This window comes from Bos grunniens, chromosome 1, assembly GCF_055505025.1.
Source record: "Bos grunniens cultivar Pamir isolate PY7600 chromosome 1, Bosgru_T2T1.0, whole genome shotgun sequence".
Classification (NCBI taxonomy): Eukaryota; Metazoa; Chordata; class Mammalia; order Artiodactyla; family Bovidae; genus Bos; species Bos grunniens.
The window spans coordinates 11,534,794-11,557,104 of record NC_141165.1 but is presented as its reverse complement, the minus strand read 5'-3'; the positions used below and the strand labels follow the sequence as shown (position 1 = coordinate 11,557,104).

At 53.0% G+C, this 22,311-nt stretch overlaps 2 protein-coding genes across 13 annotated transcripts in view; one reads left to right on the top strand and one right to left on the bottom strand.

The window, feature by feature from the left end:
- Positions 1-1,756: 1,756 nt before the first annotated feature.
- C1H21orf58 (chromosome 1 C21orf58 homolog) lies at positions 1,757-22,268 on the bottom strand. Of its 3 annotated transcripts, none has more exons than XR_015133251.1 (10): positions 22,082-22,200; positions 13,399-13,698; positions 12,574-12,634; positions 11,368-11,441; positions 10,135-10,299; positions 7,795-7,906; positions 3,614-3,735; positions 3,076-3,226; positions 2,619-2,681; positions 1,757-1,997 (listed from the first exon to the last, which is right to left on the bottom strand). XR_015133251.1 is itself a non-coding variant. In XM_086317957.1 (10 exons), exons 2-9 carry the CDS (start codon positions 13,540-13,542, stop codon positions 2,636-2,638), a joined length of 948 nt encoding a protein of 315 aa, XP_086174083.1. In that variant the 5' UTR covers positions 13,543-13,698; positions 22,082-22,268; the 3' UTR covers positions 1,757-1,997; positions 2,619-2,635. The 3 variants fall into 3 exon arrangements, 2 of the variants coding, with proteins under 2 accessions (XP_086174083.1, XP_086174207.1); XM_086317957.1 differs by having other exon boundaries at positions 3,076-3,299; positions 22,082-22,268; XM_086318081.1 differs by lacking the exon at positions 1,757-1,997 and having other exon boundaries at positions 2,570-2,681.
- PCNT (pericentrin) overlaps positions 20,691-22,311 on the top strand; it is a 105,136-nt gene continuing 103,515 nt past the window's right edge. For all 10 annotated transcript variants that reach the window (XM_086316281.1, XM_086315925.1, XM_086315785.1 and 7 more), the window contains exon 1: positions 20,691-21,326. In XM_086316281.1, coding sequence (XP_086172407.1) covers positions 21,270-21,326 — 57 coding nt within the window. In that variant the 5' untranslated portion in view covers positions 20,691-21,269. The remainder of the gene's footprint in view (positions 21,327-22,311) is intronic.

The following is a 22,311-nucleotide window of genomic DNA, read 5'->3' as shown; positions in this document are numbered from 1 at the left end:
GCAACTAGAACTTGGTGCAGCCAAACAAATAAAAATAAATTTTTTTTTTTTTTTAAATGCCTCCCACTCTAGACCAAGATACTCATTGTCTAACTTTACCAAAAATCAGAGGTTCCCATAACCCTCCCCATCCCTCAGGTTCAGTGATTTGCTATAATGGTCACAGAACTCAGGGAACACTGCTTTATTGTAAAGGACACAGATGAACAGCCTGCTGGAGATGTGCAAGGGGTAAGGTCTGGGAGGGTCCGGAACACAGGAGCATGTCTGTCCCCTTGGAGCAGGGTGTGCACCACCTCCCAGATGTTCACCAGCCCAACCTTCTAGTGGATTTATGGAGGTTCTATTACTGCAGCATTGATGGATTCAGTCATTGGCCACTGGTGATTGACTCAACTTCCAGCCTCCACTCCCTCAGGTTGGGGGTGTAGCTTAAGTTCCAACCTCCAATCAGAGTGGGCTCCTCGGACAACCAGCCCCCATCCTACTGAAGCCCTCCAGGGGCCCAGAGTCACCTCATTAGCATGCTGTCCTGATTACAAAGGTTTTAGGAGCTGTGTGCCAGGAAGCAGAACAAAACCAAATACATTTCTTACTCTGCCGCAGTATCACACCACGCAAAGCCCCCGCCTCTGGACCCCAGCACCGCCTCCTTGGCAGGCCCACCCCACTTCCAGGGCCTCCTGAGACTTCTTAAGCTGCCCCGGATTGGCCAACTCATGGGGGTGCTCTCTCCCCACCCCGTGTCCTCAACGTTGACCTCCCTTCCCATAGGCCCTCCCCATGGTGGCCTTGCCACGCTCTCACAGCACTGGACTCTCCCAGATGCAGGAACGTATTTCCTTCATCCTGGTTGACCCGCCAAGGCCAGGTGTGCAGTGGCAGAAAACACGTGTGTTAGTCTTCACGCCACCACCACCCCCGCCCCCCACCCCAGCTCCTGACATGGGGATCCTGAAACCTTCGTAAATTCCCACGTGATGATGAGGTGACTCTGGGTGGCTCCTGCATGAGTCTGGTTGCTGGGAAGACCAAGCCAGGACTAGAGCCTCGGAACTTCCCTGGAGTAGGGAGGGGCTGGAGATGGAGTGACCAGTGGTCAGGCCCACGTGAGGAAGCCTCCACACCATCCCAGCCTAAGGTGCAGGGGGTCCAGGTCGGCAGACACATGCAGGCTGGGAGGTGACGCACCCCACTCCTTGGGGACACAGGTGAGCCCTGGATTTGTGACTGGCATCTGAAGGGGGGACAGTCCTAGGATACTGAGCCCTTGACCTGAGGGATCTGACCCCACCTCCAGGCAGCCGGTATCAGAATTGAGCTGAATTGCAGGACACCCGACCAGGACCACAGGGACCTGCTTGTTGTGGGCAAACCCCACACACATTTGGTGACATGCGAAACGTCCTATGTGACGGCAGGGGAGACTCAAGAGGAAGACACCCGAGGAAAGGGCTGGGTTTCCCCTGACTCCAAAGACAAACAAAACAGATTGTCCAATTTCCCAGGCCAGCCAAAGATGACGAGCTGCTGTCAAACCTCTTCCCTCTATAGAGTTAACAATTATGTTGAGAAGTAAAACCAAAGTGAAAAGCCCTGTTAGAAAATGTCAACATGAATGGGAACCCCCTCGTTGTCCAGTAATGAAGACTCAGCACTTTGACTGCTGAGGGCTCAGCTTAGACCCCTGGTTGGGGAGCTGAGATCCCACAAACCGTGGTGAAATTTTTATTAAAAGAAAATGTCAACATGAAAATACGGAAATTGGGTCAGACCTTTAATTGCCCATTGAACAAGACATGCAGACGTCGGCACACACTCCACCCAGGCTCATGGCACTCGACACTGGGGAGCTGCCTGGGGTGCAGTCAGCCCAGCAAGGGAGCCTGTGTGCAGCTGGAGGGCAACTCCAAGGTCATCTCTTCCTCTGAGGAGCCTTCTGGGGGCTGCGCAGTTCCAAGGACACAGACCCAAGCAGAGCTCCGGCTCGTGTGGAACTTGAGGAAAGAGGTAACATCCCCAAAGGGGCCAATGCAAACATGCATAATGCTTGCAAAGGGCATTTACGTGGAAATGATATTAAAGCGTCCAGGAAGTGCAATTCCACCAGAAAAATATAAAAGAGCAAAAAATGGAGTAGAGGTATCGTGTCCCATTGGGAGAATCCAGACTGGCTCAGATGGAGGAGCGTCCCTCTCAACCAGCTTTAGTGCTTAACTTCAGGAGGAGAAGCCAGCCCGCTCAAGCCAGCCTGCGGCCCTGCCCTCACCCAGACACCCTGCCCTCACCTAGACGTGCTGCCCTCACCCAGACACGCTGCCCTCACTCAGATGCCCTGCCCAGACACCCTGCCCTCACCTGGACACGCTGCCCTCACCCAGACACCCTGCCCTCACCCAGGCATGCCAGGCACACATCCTGCCACAGTGCCTTCCCTGGGCACCACATGTGTGACTCTGTTCATGGCATTTATGTAGCTGAACCCATCAACCTTTTCTCTCCTGGCTCCTGAGCCCCGTTTCCTGGTCAAATCCCTGGGTCCCCTCATGATCCTCACAGCCCTGTGTCCAGGGGCCTCAGCTGCCCCACCCTTGGGGAGAATGAGGCCTGCTGCTTACCTGAGCACACCATGAGGTCACAGGCCTGGCGCCTGTGCAGGCAGGACCCCACTGGACGCCATCCTGAGGGGAAGGAGGGTGTCTGCTGCTGCCCTGGTCTGGCTTAAAGACCACGTTCAGGTGTGTCTCACCACCAGGCCTGGGTGGGGCCCTCAGAGCTGGGCTTATCCTGGGGCTCTCCCAGGGCCACCCCTGCTGGGCTGGACAAACGACCCCCACCTCAGGCTGCTCCCCTGGGAGGATGGCACGGGGTCCACACTCGGCCATGGCAACCAGGACCAAGACTGCCGTGGTTACCTCCCTAGCCCTCCCCTGTCCCTCAGGAGCTGTTAAGGCCTCCTCAGACTCCTGCTGCAGCCACCGGCCCAACAGAGGCCAAGGAGGGGTGACCCGGGCCCTGGGGTTCCTCCCGCCTTGCAGGCCCAGGAAACTGGGCCGGAGCCCAGCCCAGACTTACGTGCTAAGGGCGGCCACAGACGGGCCGGTCATGTGCTGCGTGGTGCTGGGCAGGAAGCTGGTGGCAGGCGGGAGAGCAGTGGCAGAGACCACCAGGGGCCACACGGAGTAACCCAGAGGGGAGCCAGGCGCAGGCATGGCCGGCGAGAGGGCTGGAGGTGCATAGCAGTGGTGGTGGTGGGCGGGGGGCGGCCTCTGGGCGGCTGGGCGGGTGCGCTGTGCATCCTCCGCAGGACACACAGCAGAGTGTTTCAGCGAGGACGCGGCTGCTCCCCGCCCCCTCGCTCCACAGGGGCCCTGACTCAGGACGCGGTCAGGGTCAGAAGTGGTGGGCAGCGGCGGACCAGGCTCCCACAGAGCTCACGCAGCTCAGGGGGCAGCTGTCTGGGCCTGGCCGGCACAACCTGTCCTCCCCTGGGGTTGCCCTGGGGAGCACCGGGGGCGTTAGGCAGGAAACACAGACCCGGAGCCAGAAACACATGAGTTTCTGGAGGCGAAGCCACCAGGTCCTCTGGTCTTGGCCTGGGCGTGGAGCCTACCTGTGGGGTGAGGTGCAGGGGTGTGGGCGCGAGTGCTGGTGGGGGCAGGGCTCTGAGCATCAAGGCCTGCATGAGGAGCTGGTGCGTCTGCGCGTTCTGCATCAGCATCATCTCCACCACCTCTGTGTGCGGGGGGTATGGAGGGCTGGTCACTCACAGTGGGGGCCGTGACCCTGCCGCCCCGGGAATGGAGCGCTGCCTGTGGTCTGCAGGTCCCATGCAGCGCCTCCTGCTACTGGACTCCTCACGTGCACATGGCATATGGAAACTTAGTTCCTCGACCAGGGATCAAACCCACACCCTCTGCAGCGGAAGGGTGGAGTTTTAACCACTGAACTGCCAGGGAATTCCCCACAGTTTTAAAAATTAATTAATCATTCATTAAATTAATTAATTTTTTTAAGAAAAGCATCTGGAGATGGGGCAATTATCTTGGATTATCTAGGTGGTCCTGATGTTGTGAGAAAATAACCATCACCCTACACTTGAATATCCGGCAACAACACTCATGTTTAAGAACAGGGGGACATCAGAAGAAAGTGAATGCTGAGAGAGCTTAGGAGCCTGTCCTGCAAGGCCTTGTAAAAGACTGTCCCCAGATGACAGATGGGGACCCCAGGGGACAGTCTGAGACACAATGAAGGGTGGTTAATTCAAATGTACTTCCGTATGATGATACACCGGTGTCTGTTTCTGAGAAGATTTTCTAAAAGGTAGGACTGGCATGGAGAATAGTCATGAAGAGTCAGGGGCAGAGTGGATGCCACAGAAACTGAGAGTTTAACTTCATACGAAACAGCCCAAGACTTCTCCAAAGTGGTTATTAGAGTACTTTCGAGATTTCCTATTTTTACATTCAGTATTTGATCTAGTTGGGATTTGTTTTGGTACAAAGAGTAGGGTAAGGAACGCGACTTTACTTTTCTGAATAGCTAGCTACTTACTGTTTCATTTTTACCAATGATTTTAATGCACTTTTTTTAAGGCACACAGACACTTGCATGCGTGCAGTACACACATACACACACACTGTGCTGGGTTGCCCTCTAAGGCCTGATAGTCACTAAAGTTCATCTGGAAAAACCGAGTAGGGTGGTGAGGAGAGGCCGGCGGGCGGTTCTCCCTGCACCTGCAGGGCACCTTCCTGTGGGTCTCGATGTGAGCGCCCCCCCTGAGGGGCTGCAGGCTGGCCTGGGCCATGTAGCATGTACATGGTGGAGCTGTGGTCACCGGGACAGGGCAGAGAACACTTAGCAGGTGATTCTATACACAGGTCTGCCTCCAGACTCTCATCACTGCCCGTCGTTAGGGAAACGCAAACCACAACCACAATGACCGACCACCCCTGCCACTTAACCACAATCCCCACTAACTGACCACCACCCCCACTAATCGACCACCACAGTGACTGACCACCCCCACTAACCAACCACCACAGTGACAGACCACCACCCTTACTAACTGAGCACCACCCCCACTAACTGACCACACCATGTGCAGGAGAAGATGTGAGAAACCGGACCTCTCACACGCAGCAGTTTTAAGCACACACTTGGCACCTTTCAGCTGCTCCAGTCCTAGGTATGTACCCAGGAGAAATAAACACTCAGACTCAAACGTGAATGTCCAGGGAGTTTTGTGGTGATAACCAAAAACGCAACAACCCCAGTTCCATCTCAGGTGAAAGGATCACAAACGTGTCCATCCACGGGAAGGACTGCCACTTGGCAATTTCAAGGAGCCATGGTTTGTTGCACCCAACAGGAGCAATGAATCTGAGAGCAGTGCTGCCAAGTGAAAGAAGTCACACAAAAAAAGAGCACACACTGGCTGATTCTACTCAGACCAGAAAATAGGAGACACAGATCCACGCCCAGTGGTGAAGCAGGCAGGATGGCGAGAGGCTGGGCCTGAGGTGGGGCCCATGTTCACCACCTTGATTTAGTGATGGGTTCACAGGTGTGTACAGGTGTCGAAACTCTCAGACTGTACACTTTAACCACGTGCAATTTAGTCTATGTTACCTCAGTAGAGCGGTTCTCAAATAAAAGTATTTCAAAAGTTATTTAAAGAGAAAAAGCGGTTTAACCAACAATTTGAGAAGCTAATCACTGAACGAGTCGGGACAGTGAGCCCAGTTCTTTCCATTCTGAGTCCAGGCCCTTCCCTCAGGGATATCCATCAGTAAGGATTTTTCAAAGTAAAATTATTTTCACGTTGGTAAATGCATAGCTTCCATTGAGTAGCCAAGAAAAATGGCCCTAAATCACAGGTCTCCAACTGGTTTCATGGAAGACCATTTTTCCACAGGCTGGGGTCAAGGGGGATGGTTTTGGGATGATTCCAGTACTACATTTATTTTATGCTTCATTTCTATTACTATTACATTGTGATATATAAGGAAAGAATTATTCAGCTGACCATAATGCAGAATCAGATCATCGGGCATTAGATTCTCACAAGGAGCACACAACCTAGATCCCTCGAGTGTGCAGTTCTCAGCAGGGTTGCCACTAATCTGAGAATCTAATGCCCTTGCTGATCTGACGGGAGGCAGAGCGCAGGCAGTAATGTGAGTAACCGGCAGCAGCGTAAATACAGATGATGCTCCGCTCACCGGCCTGGCGCTCACCTCCTGCTTTGCAGCCTGCTTCCTAACAGACTACAGACCAGTGCTCGTCCACGGCCCGAGGGTTAAGGACTCCTGCCCTGCATGACTACCCTGCTTACAAAAGTATTTCTTCTTTCAGTAGAGAATTTCATAAACCCATGACAACATCCCAAAGAAGGGCAATGGAGTGGCCACAGGACTGGCAAAGGTCAGTTTTCATTCCAGTCCCAAAGAAAGGCAATGCCAAGGAATGTTCAAACTACTGCACAATTGCACTCATCTCACATGCTAGCAAAGTAATGCTCAAAATTCTCTACGAAAGCCTTCAACAGTATGTGAACTGTGAACTTCCTGATGTTCAGGCTGCATTTAAAAAAGGCAGAGGAACCAGAGATCAAATTGCTAACATTGCTGGGTCATCAAAAAAGCAAGAGAGTTCCAGAAAAATATCTACTTCTGCTTTATTGACTATGCCAAAGCCTTTGACTCTGTGAATCACAACAAAATGTGGAAAATTCTTAAAGTGATGGGAATACCAGACCACCTGACCTGCTTTCTGAGAAATCTGTATGCAAATCAAGAAGCAACCTTAGAACTGGACATGGAACAACAGACTGGTTCCAAATTGGGAAAGAAGTATGTCAAGCTGTATACTGTCACCCTTCTTATTTAACTTCTATGCAGAGTACATCATGTGAAATGACAGGCTGGATGAAGCAAAAGCTGAAATCAAGATTGCCAGGAGAAATATCAATAACCTCAGATATGCAGATGACACCACCCTCGTGGCAGAAAGCAAAGAGGAACTAAAGAACTTCTTGATGAAGGTGAAAGAGGAGAGTGAAAAACCTGGCTTACAACTCAACACTCAAAAAACAAAGATCATGGCATCCAGTCCCATCACTTCATGCAAATAGAGGGGGAAGCAATGGAAACAGTGATAGACTTTATTTCCTTGGGCTCCAAAATCACTTGGATGGTGACTGCAGCCATGAAATTAAAAGACGCTTGCTCCTTGAAAGAAAAGCTATGACCAACCAGACAGCATATTAAAAAGCAGAGACATTACTTTGCCAACAAAGGTCTGTATGATCAAAGCTATGGTTTTTCCAGTAGTCATGTACAGAAGTGAGAGTTAGACCATAAAGAAAGCTGAGCACTGAAGAATTGGTGCTTTTGAACTGTGGTGTTGGAGAAGACTTTTGAGAGTCCCTTGGACTTCAAGGAGATCAAACCAGTCGATGCTAAAGGAAATCAATCCTGAATATTCATTAGAAGGACTGATGCTAAAGTTGAAGCTCCAATACTTTGGCCACCTGATGTGAAGAACTGATTCACTGGGAAAGATTTCCCTGATGCTGGGAAAGATTGAAGGCAGGAGAAGAAAGGGACGACAGTGGATGAAATGGTTGGATGGCATCACCGACTCAATGGACATGAGTTTATGCAAACTCTGGGAGATGGTGAAGGACAGAGAAGCCTGGCGTGCTGCAATCCATGGGGTCGCAAAGAGTTGGACACGACTAAGTGACTGAACAACAACATGACAACATTCATTGTGGACACTTACCTTCCTTGATGCTTCCTGACCGCTGGGTGGGGAAGGCCGGGGGAGGGGGGATCTGTGCAATGAGTGGCTGCTGAGGCAGCTGCTGGATGATGGTGGCAGGAGGTGGGGGGGCCTGGAAGAGCCAGACAAGCCATTATCTGAATGTGCCCTGGGAATAGTGACCTACAGCACCACCCACCACCCGCCATCCAGACATCCACCATCCATCCATCCATCCATGGGAGATTTTAGGCGAGAAACCCTAGAGATTAAAAAAGCATCCAAATAGATAAATACTTGCATCTGGGTTTCACTTAGGACATAGCATGTTGTGGACTGAATGTTTATTCCCCGCTCAAATTCATATGTTGAAACCCTAAGCTCCAAAGTGACTGCATTTGGAGACGGGGCCTGTGAAGAGGTGATAAAGGTAAAGAGAGCATAAGGGTGGGGCTCTAGGTTGATAGGCCTGGTGCCCTTGATAAGAGGAAGAGACAGCAGACTCTCTCTGCCCCATGAGACACCACGAGAAGGCTGCCAATTCCTAGCCAGGAGGCCATGCTCAGTGAACCAGGTTGGCCGGCACCTCCATCCAAGACATCCAGCTTCCAGGCAGTGATAAAGTAAATGTCTGACATTTAAGTGCAAAGACTGTGGTATTAATATTTTGTAATGGAGCTCAAGCTGAGCGAAATAGGGCGTTTTCTAATGTTTCCCACATTTCTGGTGTCAGTGGGCTAAGCTCATCCCTGTGTCCATTACTTCTGCTTTAATAGAGGCATCCAAGGAGCTTGGCATGGAAACACCCTCTGGCTTCTCTCCTGAGTTAACACAAATGCACCACAGCTCAGAGCATGCATTACATGTTGACTACCACTTTAATCCTCTTCTGAATGCACCAGGCCCTGCCCTGTCCCCTCTCCCTCATTCACAGAAAGGGTGGCATAGACAGGGTTGGCAAACATCCCGCCAAGGGCCGGATGGGGTATTGCTCCCGCTCTGTGGCCACACAGCTTCAGTTGTAACTGTCCACCTCTGCTGCTGCCGCTGGAAGGCAGCCCCAGATCGCTAAGCTAACAGAGCTGATCCGGTGAAACTTGACTTATGAACCCAGAGGTGCACACTTCGTACCCTCTTTGTGTGTTGCCAGCCCCCTTGGCTAGCAGGTTGCACACACACAGGTGGCAGGCAGCTTTGGTGTCATCACAGCCCACCACCTGGTGCAGACTAGAGAGGCAGCCGGAGTGGTCGATGGCAGCTCCACCCCAGGGTCTCTGGAAAACTCATCCCAACCACCCTGAGTCCTGCTTGCCCTGTGGTGTCACTGGAGTCCAGGCTGAGACACCCAAGCACGACTGGGGTAAGGGGTTGCAGGAAGTGTGAGCACGCTGGGGACTGGGCGAGCCTCCTGCACCTACACCCCTCTCCCACCGTTCTTGGTAGAGGTTCCAGGGGCAGAAAGTTGGGGAAGACACAGACAGTGCCGGGGCCAGGGCCCTGGGGGCTCCACTGGGTGGATCCCTCTCCCTTCCCTTTACATGGGCAGCCAGGTCCCCCCAGGGGATAAACATCCTCCAGGTCACAACCCGGCCCACTGGCACCATCGGTCTCCCTGGCCAGCCCATCCAGAACCTTCTCAGCTTGGCCTTGGCCACCTCCGGCCTTTTCATCTCCTCCTCGCAAGGCCACAGCCCGCTGGGGCACCTCCTGCCTGTCGTCTACTCACGCTCCCAACCCCTGAGGCCACAGCCCGCCGGGGCCAGCTGCTGTCCCTCCTTCCTCTGGGCACCACCCGCCCCGATACAATCCCTTCTGCTTACGAAAGAGTGGCTTTCTGTTGCCATATGCAGGGGTGAGCCTCTCAGGAGTGGGTGCGCACTCACCTTTCAATGCACCTTAAAATTCTACCTGAAGACTAGGGGCCCAAGCTTCCTCTGGTAATTAGGAAATTTTGGAAAAGGGCTGACACACTTCTTCCCCAAATTCAGGCCCAGCCAACGCGGAATCCCCCCATACTTCCACTCCTGCTGCAGAGGTTAGCACCTGGGGCTGAGCTGGGACCCCAGCCTCCACCTGTAATGAGGAGATAACTGCCCCCCACACACACACACACATACACACAGCCAGTGCTTAGGGCACCTGTGAGGCCTGACAATACAGGACACGTTTGTCCCAACAGGGCTGGACATGGACTGCAGCCACTGTGGCCGCTGAGCCGATGGCCCCTTCAGCGCACTTCCCTAAGCTGCTGAGGGCTCAGGTGTGGAGTGACCGACAATCTCTGCTCAGGCGGGAGGTCTCTGGGGGCACGGCACCCTCCCCATTGGTTCTGCCCCCCAGGTTCACCCAAGGCAGACGTACCGGGTGTTGGATGATCCGTGGTGGGTCTAGGGCAGGTGGGGCTGGGGAGACAGTGGGGTGGATGCTCACGGGAGGCGCCTCTGGGGGCAGCACTGACCCCTGGGCTCCTCCGTGCACTCCCCTGTGGTGATGAACCCGGGAAGCCTCTTCCAGGAGGCGCTGTTCCTGCAACGCCAAAGCAGAGCCGTGGCTGCTCAGTGGGGGCATGTCCCAGCCCTCACTCTGCCAGGCAGGGCAGTGCCAGTGCACAGGTATGTGACCCCAGTCAGAAGCAGGCAGCCCCCATACCGCCAATCACTGCCCTGTGCCCGGCCCCCTCTTGCCCCAACCAGGGTCCAGCATGCATCTGAGCTGGGACTGCAGCGAGACTCTGGAGGCAAAGCCCTTCGCGTGGTACACACAGGAGAAATTAACCAAAGACAACTTTTCTCCAGCCAGTAGTGAAAGTGAAAGTCGCTCAGTCGTGTCTGACTCTTTGTGACCCCATGGACTATACCGTCCAGGGAATTCTCCAGGCCAGAACACTGGAGTGGGTAGCCTTTCCCTTCTTCAGGGGATCTTTCCAACCCAGGGATCAAATCCACGTCTCCCTCATTGCAGGCGTATTCTTTACCAGGTGAGCCACAAGGGAAGCCCAAGAATACTGGAGTGGGTAGCCTATCTCTTTTCCAGTGGATCTTCCTGACCCAGGAATTGAACCGGGGTCTCCTGCATTGCAGGCAGATTCTTTACCGACTTAGCTATGAGGGAAGCCAGTAGAGGATACTCTGTCTCTCCAGCACGCTTCCAGTGGAGAGCAGTAAGTTTATCACAGCTGCCGTGTGGACCCAAATACCTTCCTCCCCCCATGTGTCATTCCCTGCTACAAGTGTGTCTGTTTGGACAAAGCCCTGGGCATCTTGGAATCCCACTTCCCAGAACCAGACCCTTCACGGGGCATTTCCGCTTCTGATCATATGCAGCCAGAGCAGGTTTTCTCAGCAAGTAGCCCCTGTGAAAGCCCAGCCTACAGGAAGCAGGCGAGTCCTCTCTCCTGTGGAGTCCATGGTCCACCAGTTACCCACTGCCACATCACAAACATCAGAAGCAGTGTGCATGCAGGACCCCCACCACAACCCCACCCTCACCCCCATACCCTACCCCCCACCCCACCCCAGTGCTTGTTCTGAGCGCCAGCTGCAGCTTCAGCTGCACAGAGCTCTGGTCAAGACACCCCGTGTCCACAAGGCCTACCCAGAGTCTCTGCAGAAGGTCCTTCCTCATCCTCAGAGCACTCCGCAGGGCGGCCTCTGGCCCGTCCTCATCTCCTGGAGGGAAGTACAGGCTTCAGGACTCAGCACCACATCCAAGCCTTTCCTGCCTCCAGGACCTGCCTGTCCCAGAGGAGGAGGGAGGTGCCTGTGGGTGGAGCTCAGGGGCCACCCCATATGTGGGCAACAGTAGGGGGCGTTCAGGAAGCTGAGTCTTCGAGTTGGGGTCAGGAGTCTCCACTCCCCCCAGGAGTCCCCACTCCAACCCCAGGAGTCTCCACTCCCCCCAGGAGTCCCCACTCCACCCCAGGAGTCTCCACTCCCCCCAGGAGTCCCCACTCCACCCCCAGGAATCCTGACTCCCCCCCAGGAGTCCCCATTCCCCCTACCCCCAGGCATCCCCACTCCCAGCCCATTTGTAGTGTTCCATGTTTGTGTTATGGAAGAGAAAATGGCAACCCACTCCAGTATTCTTGCCTGGAAAATCCCATGGACAGAGGAGCCTGGTGGACTATAGTTTATGGGGTCGCAAAGAGTTGGAGAGGACTGAGCGCAGCACATGCCTGTGCTTGCCCTTGGTCATGTGAACTGATCTGGGATTCTCTATCTGGATTTTGGCCCTGGGCTCCGTCCGTTGCCCTCGGGCACTGCCTGAAACTCCGCAGCACAAGGAGCTTCACCACGTGGTGAAGGATGAGCAGTGTCTTCCCAGCACCTTGCCCGGATGTCCCTGAGCCCAGGACCCCAGAATGCCAGGGAAGGCGGCCCTTCCCCTGGTTCCTGGGGCCTGAGCAACTGACGGCCAGCCAGGCTGGGGATGTGGAGACGTCTGGTCTGGGCACCTGAAGATGGGCAGGTGGATGTGGATGGCTGGGCCCCCTACACCCCACTACCGCAGAGCAAGCTCGGGGCAACATGGTCTGATGCGGGCGAGGGTGATTCTGATCTGAGCAAGGCAGTGGGGCTGGTTCTCTACCCTCTGCTCCTTCTTCTCATCTGTAGATGGAGTGATGAACGTGCCCTCCTGGGTGTGCAGACAGAAGTGATAACGATATGAGGGTGCGCGTGTGTGTGTGTTAAAGACATAATCAAGGCCTTTCTGCTCTGAAAGTGAAATTTAGAGGACAGTCTGGCCATACCTGGAGGTGGGTCTGGGGCCCACACAGCGCCAAGCAGCCCAGGCTCTTACCTGGCACGACATAGGGGTCCTCAGAAGCCCCCTCCACATCCTCACGCTCTTGCTCCAGTTTCTGTGAGGAGAGAGAGGGATGAGCATGCGGGCTCCAGGCACAGGCTCCTCCGTATGAGGGGCTGGGCCAGGAACAAGTGCCCAGATGACTGACTGGTGCCAGGTGGGGCCTGTGGTCACATTTTCCATATGACGCACACATGCTCCACTTTGAAACCTATGGGCCCCTTCAAGCAGCTTTCTGAAGAGTTTGACCAGGCCAGCTCTGTGTCCTGACTGCCCTGATGCCCCAGCTGAGCCTAAGGCTGAGCAGTTATAATCCAGACCAGTCCTGGGGTGACCCCTGCTGCCCTCTCTGGGCAGCCCAGGGGGGCAGAAGGCAAGCGTGGCGGGCAGAAGAACAGAGCAGGCAGGTGAGGGGTTGCAGGGGGCACTGAAAGGACCATGCAGACCCTCAGAGGAGGCGAAGACCGGCCTGAGAGTGTGCACAGGCTGCCTGCCCCGTGCCCAGCTGAGAGGCCACACCAGGCTGGGTCTGTCTTTCCTAAAATTTGGAAGCTGGGAGGCTGCGAGAGAACTTTGGGGGCCCTGGAAGTGCTCCATCCTGTGGGTGCAGGCTTGCCTCCCAGCTGCAGAAACTTCCAGAAGACCCTACTTGGTTCTGTTCAAACACAAGAAGAACCAAGAAACCACAGCTCTTCACTACAAGGCTAGGACCACGCAGAAGTGCTTTGCTTTGGAAGTGGGCGTGACAGGTATAATCTTACCTGTCAAAGCTGTGCTCTGTAACAAGCTGTTAGAAGCACAAGTGCCCAGCTGTCTTACCTTCTTGAGGAGTTTCAGGGTCAGTCGAGTCAGTTGATCTGCCACTGAGGAGTCCAGCATCCCGGGGCCACAGGAGGGGACACTGCTCGGCTCCCTCTGGAAGGATTGCTCAGCTGGAGAGAAGCAGCCCCATTCTGGGGTCATTGAAGGACTCCCTTGCTGGACGTGACGTATATCCCAGAGACTGGTCTCCACGGTCAGCTCGCTGGCCTCAGGAGGGCATGTAGGAGGTGGCCCCGCACCATGGATGTGGAGTGTCCAGAGTCAACAGGCTGGCATCACCGCAACAGTTGCTAGGCACTGCAGACGCAAGGAGGCCCCTGGTTGCCAGGTTTCTGCTAAGAGTCCTTCCCAGGCCTGCCCCAGTCCCCATGAGGGGTTACCTATAAACACTGCTGATCCCCAGATGTGGCCGGGCTGGGCTCCTCAGGAAGGAGATGGGGCAGATGCTGGGGCCAGAGGGGCAGAGCATGGGGGCGGGGCATGGGTCCCTGGGGGGAGGACAGTCTTGACCCCCCAGGACAGAGCCCAGAGAGATGAGGTGGGGCAATGCACCACAGGGGTCTGCCACCCCAACTCCCAGTCGATTATGGCCTTCAGAAGGCCAGCAAGCCCCTAGCCTCACTTAGGGATCCTCCCCACCAGATGGACCCCTAGAGGTCACGGTGTGACCACCCCACTCCTCCACCGCAGACTTCAGGAAACTCTAGGTGGCAAAGAGGTGGCACCAGGGAGCCTGCCAATGAGGCGCCTAGGGGCTTCTTGGTGGGGGCTTGAGGTGGGCCCACCCCATAGGCACCCAGCCGGCATCTCACAGGACATGGGGCCTCCCAAGTCATCCCCCGTCAGTGTTGATGTGACTCTAGCAGGGGGACTGCCCGTGTGGGACCTCTGCCCAGAGAGGGGTGGGGGGTCCTGGTGGCTGGGGGTCAGGGGCACTTGGGAGCAGAACCCCCCCTGCCAGGTCAGCCCTTGATGGGTAGCCCACCTGCTGGGTGGGGAGGGAGTGCATGTCCACAGGGCTGGCGTGGGGAGCAGGTGAGCCCAGCAAGGGAGGGCAGGGCACCCTGTCGACTCCAGTTCAGGTTCACAAATGAGTCAGCCTGAAGAATGAAGCCGACATAGCAGACTTGAAGGTGGACCCAGTGCTGGCAGTCCTGGCTGGGTAAGTGCCAGGTCAGCATGCTTATAGCCCCGCTCAGAGCAGCCAACCCAGAAACTTGACCTGGCAGCCAAACTGCCCATACACTTCAGTATTTATGGCTTCATATGTGTCATGACCCTGAGATTCAAACAGGAGGTCTGAGGTACACAAAAATGAGTTAACTTAGCCAAGAAACTTGAGGTGGCTGGGAGGTCACCATAACACACCCCAGTGGGTTTCAGTTAGTTTAAAAAACTTCCTTTTTAGGTTTATAGAAAAATTGAGAAGAGAATTTCCGTATACATGGGTTCCCTATTACTAACATCTTAAGTTAGTATGACACACGTTACAATAAATGAGTCTATACCGATAGAGTAGCATTAACTAAAGTCTGTAATTCATTTGACTTCCTTATTATGCTGCCTACTGTTGCTTTTCTGTTCCAGGATCCTATCCAGGACACCAGATGACATTTAGTCACCTTGTCCTCTTGGGTTCCCCTTGCTTTTGATGATGTTGATAGTTTTGAGGAATATAAGTTTGATCCAGTGCCAACTGCCAATGCAGGAGACCTGATCCTTGGGTCAGGAAGACCCCCTGGAGCAGGAAATAGCAACCCTCTCCACTATTCTTGCCTGGGAAATCCCATGGACAGAGGATCCTGGTGGGTTACAGGCCATGAAACCACAAAGAGTTGGAAGCGACTGAGCACATGACTGCAGTATTTTCTATTACGGTATACTGTACCAGATTTCGGGGAGAAATAGCAATAACCTTGGATATGCAGATGACACCACCCTTATGGCAGAAAGTGAAGAGGAACTCAAAAGCCTCTTGATGAAAGTGAAAATGGAGAGTGAAAAAGTTGGCTTAAAGCTCAACTTTCAGAAAACGAAGATCATGGCATCCGGTCCCATCACTTCATGGCAAATAGATGGGGAAACAGTGGAAACAGTGTCAGACTTTATTTTTCTGGGCTCCAAAATCACTGCAGATGGTGATTGCAGCCATGAAATTAAAAGATGCTTACTCCTTGGAAGAAAAGTTATGACCAACCTAGATAGCATATTGAAAAGCAGAGACATTACTTTGCCAACAAAGGTTCGTCTAGTCAAGGCTATGGTTTTTCCTGTGGTCATGTACGGATGTGAGAGTTGGACTGTGAAGAAGGCTGAGCGCCGAAGCATTGATGCTTTTGAACTGTGATGTTGGAGAAGACTCTTGAGAGTCCCTTGGACTGCAAGGAGATCCAACCAGTCCATTCTGAAGGAGATCAGCCCTGGGATTTCTTTGGAAGGAATGATGCTAAAGCTGAAACTCCAGTACTTTGGCCACCTCATGCAAAGAGTTGACTCACTGGAAAAGACTCTGATGCTGGGAGGGATTGGGGGCAAGAGGAGAAGGGGATGACAGAGGATGAGATGGCTGGATGGCATCACTGACTCGATGGATGTGAGTCTGAGTGAACTCCGGGAGTTGGTGATGGACAGGGAGGCCTGGCATGCTGCGATTCATGGGGTCGCAGAGTCGGACATGACTGAGCAACTGATTTGATCTGATCTGTACCAGTATCTACTATATCTGGAATCTTTGTAAGGGGTCCCTCCACTATTGGGATTTGCTTGATAATTTCTCATGACTGCACTGGGGTTATGGTTGTTGGGAGGAAGACCACAGAGGAGACGGCCCTTCTAATCACATCCCATCCAGAGTGCATGCCATCAACATGACCCACATGGATGATGTAGACCTCAGTTACGTGGTATAAGTGTGTCTGTCAGGTGTCCCACTGCACAGGTACTATTTTTCTCTTTCTTTCCACACTGTCCTCTGCAGGAGGAAGTAGCTATGCACAGCCCATTCATAAGGAGTGGGAGTTACGTTTCCCTCCATGAGGGTGTACATCTATATATTTGGACAGTGTTTTAATGGTTAAAAATAAACTAAGATTCAGATCCAGCATTTACAGAACATCTAGAATAGCCATGGGAATGATTCCGTTCTTAGGAACACAGTTTGAAAATCACTGGCCAAGGCAGCATGGGCAAATGATGCACATGCTGCGGTTTGTTGTTCAGTTGCTAGGTCGTGTCCAACTCTTTGAGACCCCATGGACTGCAGCACACCAGGCTTGCCTGGTCTTCACCATCTCCCGGAGCTTGCTCAAATTCATGTCCATTGAGTCGACGATGCTATCCAACCATCTCATCCTCTGTGATTCCTTTCTCCTCCTGCCTTCAGTCTTGCCAAGCATCAGGGTCTTTTCCAATAAGTCAGCTCTTCACATCAGCTGGCCAAAGTGTTGGAGCTTCAGCTTGAGCATCAGTCCTTCCAATGAATATTCAGGACTGATTTCCTTTAGGATTGACTGGTTGGATCTCCTTGTAGTCCAAGAGACTGTCAAGAGTCTTTTGTAGCACCACAGTTCAAAAGCATCAGTTCTTTGGTGCTCATCCTTCTTTATGGTCCAACTGTCACAACTGCACATGAACACGGGATAAACCATACCTTTGACTATACAGACTTTTGTTGGCAAAGTGACGGCTCTGCTTTTTAATATGCTGTCTAGGTTTGTCATAGCTTTTCTTCCAAGGAGCAAGTGTCTTTTAATTTCATGGCTGCAGTCACCATCCGCAGTGAGTCTCAAGTCCAAGAAAACAAAATCTGTCACTGTTTCCACCTTTTTCCCTTCTATTTGCATGAAGTGATGGGACTGGATGCCATGATCTTAGTTCTTTCATGTTGAGTTTCAAGCCAGCTTTTAAACTCTCTTTTACCTTCACTAAGAGGCTCTTTAGTTCCTCTTCACTTTCTATCAGAGTGGAATCATCTGCAAATCTGAGGTTGTTGATATTCCTCCTGACAATCTCAATTCTAGCTTGATTCATCCAGCCCAGTATTTTGCATGATGTACTCTGCATGTAAGTTAAGCAAGTAGGGTGACAATATACAGCCTTAACATACTCCTTTCCCAATCTGGAAGCAGTCTGTTGTTCCATGTCTGGTTCTAACTGTTGCTTCTTGACATGCATACAAGTTTCTGTGATCTGGTATTCCCATCTGTTTAAGAATTTTCCACAATTTGTTGTGATCCAGTGGTCAAAGGTTTTAGCGTAGTCAATGAAGCAGTAGATGTTCTGATGAATCACCTTGCTTTTTCTGTGATCCAACAAATGTTGTCAATTTGATCTCTGGTTCCTCTGCCTTTTCTACACCCATTTCCTTCTGCAGGGATCTTCTCAACCCAGGGACTGAACCTGTGTTTCCTGTGTCTCTTGCATTGCAGGGGGATTCTTTACTCCTTGAGCCGTTGGGGAAGCTGTGCACGCATGGTCCTCTGCCTTTTCTAAATCCAGCTTGGATATCTCTAAGTTCTCAGTTCACATACTCGGTTCAAAGCCTAGCTTGAAGGATTTTGAGCTTTACCTTGTGAGGTTGTGAAATAAGCACAATTGTCCAGAAGCTTGAACATTCTTTGGCATTACCTTTCTTTGGGATTGGAATGAAAACTGACCTTTTCCAGTCCTGTGGTCACTGCTGAGTTTTCCAAATTTGCTTACATATTGAGTGTAGCACTTTGACAGCATCATCTTTTAGGATTTGAAATAGTTCAGCTGGAATTCCATCACCTCCACTAGCTTTGTTTGTAGTGATGCTTCCTAAGGCCCATTTGACTTCATGTTCCAGGATGTCTGGCTCTAGGTGAATGACCACATCATGGTGGTTATCCAGGTCATTAAGAGCTTTTTTGTATAGTTCTGTGTATTCTTGACACCTCTTCTTAGCCTCTCTGCTTCTGTTAGGGCCTTACTTTTTCTGTCTTTTATCGTGCCAATCCTTGCATGAAATGTCCCCTGGTATCTCCAATTTTCTTGAAGAGATCTGTAGTCTTTCCCATTCTACTGTCTTCCTCTACTTCTTTGCATTGTTCATTGAAGACCTTTTCATTTCTCCTATTCTCTGAAACTCTGCATTCAGTTGGGTATATCTTTCCCTTTCTTCCTTGCCTTTCACTTCTCTTCTTTGCTTGGCTATTTGTAAAACCTCCTCAGACAACCACTTTGCCTTCTTGCATTTTTCTTTGGGATGGATTTTGTGATCACCTCTGCTACAATGTTACAAACCTCCCTCCCTAGTTCTTCAGGCACTCTACCAGATCTAATTCCTTGAATTCTATTTGTCACCTCCACTGTATGATCATAAGGAATTTGATTATGTCATGCCTCAATGGCCTAGTGATTTTCCCTACTTTCTTCAATTCAAGCCTGAATTCTACAATAATGAACTGATGATCTGAGCCACAGTCAGCTCCAGGTCTTGTTTTTGCTGAATGTACTGAGCTTCTCCATCTTTGACTGCAAAGAAGATAATCAATCTGATGTACTACAACATGTAGAGATTGATTCAGGTGTGGATCTGAGTCCCTGAATGCTCTTGGGAAATCTGATCCTGTGGTCTGCTAGTGTAACCTGCTGACCCCTGGTCTTAGGAGTCCAGTGCCTCACGTCTGTGAGCCAAGACTGGAAACTCCACTCACCACACAAAAAGGGCTGTGGTCTGACCCAGGAGGTGGTTGAGTATCCAAGGCTCTCTGAAGATTTGTGAGTTGTGGTTAAAAGGTGAGCTCATGTCAGCAAAGAGTCATGACAGCGTACCAGTGGAGGAGCATAGCTATTGTCACTCAGTCTCAGAGAGCAGCTGGGGAACACATGGCCTGTACACACACCCTGCTCCAGTGAAGGAAACCCAGAGACCAGTGTGTTTGCTGGACATGCTTGCAGTCACCCACCCCAATCTTCTTTGACATGCCACCTTCTCTCTAGTTGCTGCACTGTCTTCCTACTCACATAAGGAAATCAGAGAGGCACAGCTGCTTAGGGGTTTCCTGTGTCTCTTCCTGAGTTCCTCAGTTTCTGGGAACATTCACCCAGGCACAGTTAAGCTACAGTTACAAGAGGTGCAGACCACATGCTTTGGATCAGTGTTAATTAGTCAGAGCTTATCAGCTTCCAATAACCTTAGTTACTGTAACAGCATTTGATTGTTAATCAAAACCGCGGGCTAGGAATAAAAACCTAGCATTGTTTCCTCATCTGGACAAACAGGTTCAAGTGGAGTCTGACGCTAAGAAACAAACAATGGTTTCATGAGACTCCAGTTGACACACAGATTATGAATTCACAACCCACACCACATTCCTTTAAAAAAAAATTTTTTTTTAATAAGACTATCTTTTAGAGCAGTTTTAGGTTCACAGAAACTTGAACAAGAAGTACACAGCATATCCCTTTTTAATAACCATTTACAAAGTATTTGGAATGATTTATCCTTTTATCCAAACATTTCCAGGCCTTAAAACTTTTCTGTGTAAGAAGAGACTTTCTGCTTTTCACTGAAACAGCTCTCTCCCTCTGGTGATCTAGACTAAGTATAATTGCTGTAACATTTGAAACTGCATCTTTGAAGGCCCCTTGGAGAAGGAAATGGCAACCCACTCCAGTATTCTTGCCTGGAAAATCCCATGAATAGAGAAGCCTGGTGGGCTACAGTCTATGAGGTCGCAGAGCTGGACACAACTTAGCGACTAAACAAGGCCCCTTAGCAAGGAGGCCCTATGAAACCCTTTTCACGCTGGGTTCCAGGGACTGCCCTAACGCATGGTTTGCCTTTCCTGCCCTGAGAGCTTCAGCCTGACCCTCTCAGTTTCCCAGTGCACAGAATCCCTCCTAACACTGACGCAGGGCAATGCTTTATGTCAGAAGTGCCAGAGTGGACCCATGATTGTGGGGTCCCCTGGTCAAACCGTGAACCGCACTAACCAGATGCAAGTTGGGCATAGACGCACTGGAACAGAGTCCTCGATATAGCACTGTGTGCCCACTGGGAAGAATCCAGGAGTGGCAGCACCGCCAGTGGCTTCTTGTCCCTGCAGCTCTGGGATCCTTGGGCTGGGGGGTCCTGGCGCCGATTCCTACTGAACTAATTGTGGCCGCCTCTGGCACTCCGGATCCGTGGGTACAGGCGCCAGCGGGACCCAAGAGAGGGATGACTAGGAATGAAATCAAGTGATTTGGCCGGCTGTCTGTTATCGTGACACACACAGGGCCAGGACCCTCAGAGATGAACGTTTGGGTCCTGCAACCCCGGGGTCCGGCCACGGACACCTGGAACACGACTTCAGGGACAGCCCCGAGCTGGCGCGTCCACGCCAATGGGGCCCGGCCTCCTGGACTTGTTCCTGGGCTCTTGCAAAGCTCGACCCGGGGCAGACTCCTCCCATACGGCCCGAACCTCCGGGGAAAGCGAACCAGCAGCCGCACCAGTGCGAGCCGGAGCCCCCCAAACTCACTGGGCGCTTCAAACCTACCAACCGCTGAGGGCGCCGAAGCCGCCGCGCCCCGCTCATTGGTCCCGCCCAAAGAGGCGGGAGCGGACATTCACCAATCGGAGAGGAAGGAAATGGGGCGGAGCTCCGCCGAGCCGCACCTCCTTGGACGCACCGCCCTGAGCGCGCTGGCGCGAGAGCAGGGCCGCGGCCCCTGATTGGCCACTAGCCGGGGTGCACGCCTCGGGGCGGGGCCGGACGTGGGGCGGGCCCACGTCTGCGTGACAGTTGTCGTGGGGGGAGGGTGAGCCCAGGAGAGGGGGAGGGAGTGTAAATAGAACGAAGGCGGCACCGCATCGGCTCAGCCACCTCCTGGCGACTGGCTAAGGGCGCCAGGGGAAGATGGAAGATGATGAGCAAGAGCAGCGGCGCAGAAAAGTGGAAGCTGGGAGAGCGAAGGTAAATGGCAGCGCCTCCTCCCCGTGCTGTCCCGATGTGGGGTCCATAGGGCGGGCTCCAGTGCCCGCCAACGCCCCCTGCCAGGAGCGGACGCAGCCAGGCGGGGTCCGCCGCCGCCGCCTCACTCTTGCCCTTTCTGCCGACTCGGCTGGAAGCCACCCCCTGGCCGCCGCCATCTTGAATCCGCCGCCCTCAGCCAGTTCCCGCCCCCATCGCAGCCGCAGCCAATCAGCGGCTGGGGACGCGCAGCGTATCGCGGGGAGGACGGGCGCGGGGTACGCCGGGACTGGCGGGGCTGCGCTTGCGCAGGGGCAGGGGCGGAGTTAAGGAAGGCAAGTTCCCCAACCCGTCCCCCAGGGAGCCCAGCCCCTGCTGGTACCCGGCCCCAGGGGAGCTCCCTTTTTAGCTGGCGAGGCGGCTTCACTGACAGGCCGTGGTGTCGTCGGGACGCGGTGTCCCTGACGCCTGCCCGCTCCCGAAGCCGGAGGTGCGGGGCCGGCGCGGTCTCCACAACTCTACACCTGTTCGCACCTGCGCCCCTCCCAGTCCCTGCCCAGATTCCTGGAAGGCTTGGAGGCCAGGCCTCCCAGCAGTTGGGCATAACAGGCGCTTCCCCTAGGGCTAAGCTCAGCTTCCATCCGATTAAAACTACGTACAGGTGTTCGTTTACACTCAGTCCTGCTTTTTTCTGTAAAAATTTTCTTTCGGAGTAGTATTCCTGAGCACGAACTTGTTTACACTAAGGAATGCCTCACCTCCTCCCTGGTGTCCGGCTCCCGAAGCGCCTGTGCTTCTTGGGGCCCAGGTAGATGGTTCCGGCAGGTGAGGGCGAAGAGCTCTGCCCAGATCCCCCCACCCCCCTCCACCCCACGCCGGGCCTGGAGTTCCAGACGCTCGGACGAATCCACCGGGAGGTGTCCCGTCCCCGGGCTGCAGTGCCCCGGGAGCTCTGTAGTTCCTTGAGTCGGTTTTGACCATCCACGCA

Bases quoted from the DNA above. Each gene is read 5' to 3' on its own strand.
- C1H21orf58 (XM_086317957.1), bottom strand. From the start codon at position 13,542: ATGACCCCAGAATGGGGCTGCTTCTCTCCAGCTGAGCAATCCTTCCAG. The intron at 7,907-10,134 runs GTACGTCTGCCT...TGGCTCTTCCAG, and splicing joins CACGGATCATCCAACACCCG to GCCCCCCCACCTCCTGCCAC. The intron at 3,736-7,794 runs GTAAGTGTCCAC...CCCCGCACACAG, and splicing joins GTCAGGAAGCATCAAGGAAG to AGGTGGTGGAGATGATGCTG.